Source organism: Bidens hawaiensis, unplaced genomic scaffold, assembly GCF_021521415.1.
Source record: "Bidens hawaiensis isolate Kalapana, Puna unplaced genomic scaffold, B.hawaiensis_p1.1 tig00001087_1, whole genome shotgun sequence".
NCBI classification, from domain to species: Eukaryota; Viridiplantae; Streptophyta; class Magnoliopsida; order Asterales; family Asteraceae; genus Bidens; species Bidens hawaiensis.
The window spans coordinates 3,920,775-3,925,157 of record NW_027491062.1 but is presented as its reverse complement, the minus strand read 5'-3'; the positions used below and the strand labels follow the sequence as shown (position 1 = coordinate 3,925,157).

The 4,383-nt window shown below is 33.9% G+C and overlaps 1 protein-coding gene across 1 annotated transcript; it reads left to right on the top strand.

Annotated features, from left to right (window-relative positions):
- Positions 1 to 411: 411 nt before the first annotated feature.
- On the top strand, positions 412 to 3,653 carry LOC143558066 (protein CANDIDATE G-PROTEIN COUPLED RECEPTOR 2-like). Its single transcript, XM_077046991.1, has 7 exons — positions 412 to 487; positions 698 to 981; positions 2,259 to 2,450; positions 2,764 to 2,920; positions 3,037 to 3,139; positions 3,214 to 3,295; positions 3,412 to 3,653. The coding sequence occupies exons 1-7, from the start codon at positions 412 to 414 to the stop codon at positions 3,487 to 3,489; spliced, it is 972 nt and encodes a 323-aa protein (XP_076903106.1). The 3' UTR covers positions 3,490 to 3,653.
- Positions 3,654 to 4,383: the final 730 nt, after the last annotated feature.

The window sequence follows — 4,383 nt, the reverse complement described above, 5'->3', positions numbered from 1 at the left end:
CACTATAACTAGTAAACAAAGTGACAAAGAAATTAAGTAGACTCGTTTAATTCAACTATGATAATTACACTACTTGACAAAATAATAAAAGCAATACACATACTAGTTATCTATTTTGGTTCGACGCAAGGGTCTATCATGATTCTTTTTGTTATTCGTTCACTATAAACTGGTGTTCATTATTTGTATTTGTATGTATATGTTGAAATTGCATTAAAATTGAGATATTTGAAATCAATTTTTCCCGATTCAAGCCCTAGGTATACGAGTATACCAAACAACACACACACAAGTGATATGAATAATGAAATTTACCTTCAATCGCCATTGTTAGCAGATGATGTAGCGTATGAATAGTGAAATTGATTGATGATCGTAGGTTTTGAGAGAATCGTTTGGGGGTTTGATGAAATGAATTTGGATTTAGACGATGAATTTGGGGTTTATGTGAAAAAAGAGATTTCAACTTATTTACATAATTGTCACCGTGAGTGAAATTCTTTTATTCGCACGTTTAGAAATGGATTTTTTATTTGTATGTTAACCTCACTCGTTAACCCAGCCACCCAGCCACCCATGGAAACGACACCGTATTCGTATAGTCTGTCAGATGTCAACTTGTATAATCCCCAAATTCTAGGGTTTCAAAATCAATTAGGTTAGGGGTTCAATTCAATTCAATCCAATCCATGATCAGACAATCATGGCGGACGATCACATCACACGCTCACTCCGATATCTGCAATAACCGATACCGGATTACAATCAGTTAATCAATCGGATTACAATCAGGGCAATTGTCATGGATTAGTTTACACGGCCGCTCTGTCGATCCCGGCGGCGTTGTTTATAGTGTACCTAGGGTTTTATCTCAACAAAAACGTGAAAAAGCTGAGTCATCGGCGTTCGCATGTCATGATTGCTTATTACCTTCTGCTTTGGCTCTCTGCGGTTCTTAATCTCGCCTGGTGCTCTCTTCAGGTAGTTTGTTGTTTAATTTTATAATATCACTTGTCAAGTTACTAATTTATGTATCTACTTTGATAGTTGTTGACTTGTAGTGTTAAATTTATTGAGTCTCAGTCTAGGGGAGTGCATGAATCCCATTTAAACCGAACCGATATAATTGAACCTAAACAGCAACAGGCGTTTTGGTTTCTGTTTTGCGTGTAATTAAAAACGACCCAAACATGTATGGATTTGAAGTAATTTATAATAATCTTATATATAGTTTAACCCCTAGGCAGTCCAAATATTTCATATGTCGGTTATCACGGTGGGATATCAGTAATTTTAATATCATGCAGAATTTATTTGTATAGCAATATAACACTAATATTTCAATATACTCTCCTACCATTAACAAGTTAACCTTTTGCAACTTACAGAACACTAACAGTTGCACCAAGTAGGAACTGATTTAAGACTTAAAACACTAACATTAAATACTAAAAATTGAATATTAAGACTTAAAAAACTGATATCGGGAAAATATTCATGATTTCGTGATATATCGGTCAAATATTGGTCTATATCATTGATATTATCGGTACTGATATTCTGCTAGGGATCCGATAACCACTATAGCACCGATATTGACTGCATAGCCAAATATTTTAGCCCAAATGTATATGATCAAGTAAATTATCAACTAACAAATAAATTTAGGCCTAAATTCATTATTTTTGGTCAACTATTTGTTTTTGGCCCAAAATTTTTCAAGTCCAAAGGGCAAAACTGGAAAAGCCGATAAAATCGTAACCAAACGGTTATTAAAAACTCAAAAACCGAAATTGTGGTTTTAGCCCAAAACCGAACCGAGCCACTTTGCTAAGTGTCAGTTAGTTGGCGGTTTGAGAGTTAAGTTTTTACTACAATTTCTGTAACTAATTGATCAAGCTAAATGTTTCTTAAAGAAAAAACTTATATTTTTTATTGAAAACTTGCAATGATGGATGGGAAAACTAGTCATTTATAAAAGTGATTGTCTAACGTATGTACAGTAGAGAATGAAAAGTTTAGCTTTTAGATGTTGGTGTAATCTTAAGATGATTGTTTATTCATATATTGCAATGAATCATTTGTGCTTCGGTTTTCATGTTCCAGTAATCCCAGCAATTACTCTTTCATTTCTTGATATTATTTTCTATATTAGAAAAGAAGGCTGGCTCTTCCTGCTTTATATCCGGTCTGCAAGATGTATTGTTTTCTGTTTTGACTTTTGAGTGGTGTTAATACCTGAATTTGTGTTTATTCAGGCATGGCAATGCACTTCTGGGAAAGAGGTTTCGTGGAACTTATTGTCATTGCTGACAGAATCTGGATCGCTATGTCTAGAAATCAGTTTGATTGCCTTCTTACTTCAGGAAAACTATGCAACTGGGTTGGAAACTTTAGCTCATACTTTCATGATTTCAGGGCTGATTGTTGGAGTAGATATACTTCTCAAGGTCAGTTATATGTACATTTTTTAGAAGATTATTAGTTAATCTAATAAACTGGGGTTAGTGTGCGGTTTTGTTTTTAGTTTTGACCATCTTACCGAATGCAGTTTAATTGTTTACTTGTTCAATTTCAATAAGTGATTTTCAACTTCAGTTAACCTATTTTCAATCTAGGGTCATTCTTAAAAGTTTGTGTTGCTATAATATCTATTATATTAATTGAAATTTGTTAACTTTGTATACTATCTCTTTGTAAATGAAAATAAATGAAAATAATTATGTTATTGATGCTCCCTTTTAATTTACTTTTTGTTATCAGGCAATAGTGTTCGGATTTGGTGTACCACTTTTTATGGATGGTGAAACAACTCATGGTGGAAAATGGGGCATGCGGACATTTGATGAACTACTGCTGACATGTACTTATGGCTATATATTGTTTGTGCATTACTCAAAGTGGAGAGACAAGTTACCTCGTGAGTCAACTAACTCTCACTCAAATATTAACCAAATTTTTAAGTTGCATGTTTTTATATTTGTTGGTGACTGACCTTCAGTTTTCTAACTACACCGCCGTCTTTTGCTTACGCAGCCAGACCAGCCTTCTATAACTATGCTGTCATCATGTTTATGGTTCACGCAACTGGATTGTTCGCGTGTGCATTAGGTGTTAGTAGTGTCGGCTTTGGAATTTGGTAATAAAATAATATTACTCACATTTTTACAAGTAATTCCCGTCTGACAGTTCATTTCCAATTCGTATTTACAGGTTGTATAGTTTCATAGGCATCTGCTACCACACACTCTACCTTCCGTTTCTGTACATCACTTTCCTGGCAGATTTTTTCCAGGTGACCGATCTTGTGTTTATTTTTATAATTTCATAGGTGTCTGCTACCCCTTTTTATAAAAGTGGGTTTTTGACTACTTATCGTCATGCCCGTCTTATTATTGTTCTATTTTTCAGGAGGAAGACTTGCTTTTAGATAATGCTTACTACTCAGAGATGAGAGATGCCGGGTTTTTTGATGCAGACTGGGAATAAGAAATTATGTAAATAAGATAGAATATGTAACTTGCTTGTTAGATTTGATTTTTCTTTCTGCACTACTAAATGTAGATAAGAGTTTTAACTTTTAACACCTGCACAATTTGATTTGGACAGACTTGTTTGGCTTTTAAACATGTGGTTATTGTCACTTCCGGTCATTATTATTTCGGCGTTAGTTTTTATGACTTGATTTTCGTCTGATTTTTTGGATGTTGAGACTCTATGGGGGCTCAGTTGGCCTTTTACCTTTTGAGAAATGTCATACTGAACCTATTATATACCTTTGCTAACACGCTGAACCAAAACACCAAAAACATTATCCTTTCTGCGTTTGACCTTTTGATTGGTTGACTATAGGGGTGTTCCATGGTCTTCTTTAGCCGTTTTTGTGACTGTCAAAATCGTTTACAGTTTTGAGAAAGCAAGTCAGATCAGTTGTGTCATGAGACCTGTTAAAACGATTTGGTTTGATGTTTGGAGCATGTTTCTATATTAAAAGGCAAAATTGTTTGGTGAATATTCTTTATAAATATTATAGATAAAACACATGTTAACAGATCATTCACAGCCTGTTCCAAGCTTCAAATTGAATCGAATGGTTGCGCTAGATTTGCTTTGATTTGAACAGTTCAATTGGTTTCTATTGTATATAAACGCCCATGGTTAACTTTGATCAGTCAAACTAAAAGATCAACAACTATATCAATCACAATTAATGTTCTACACTGCATAAAAGTATTAGTCATGGTTTTATTGGCTTTAAATATCCGCTGCGAACAACTTTGTGATTTTCAAATATTGTATTAGAAACCCAATATTCAAGCACCAAAATGAACTTTCAGAATACCCAAATTGAGAAAAACAAATGCTATCTAAGTAAAAATAATA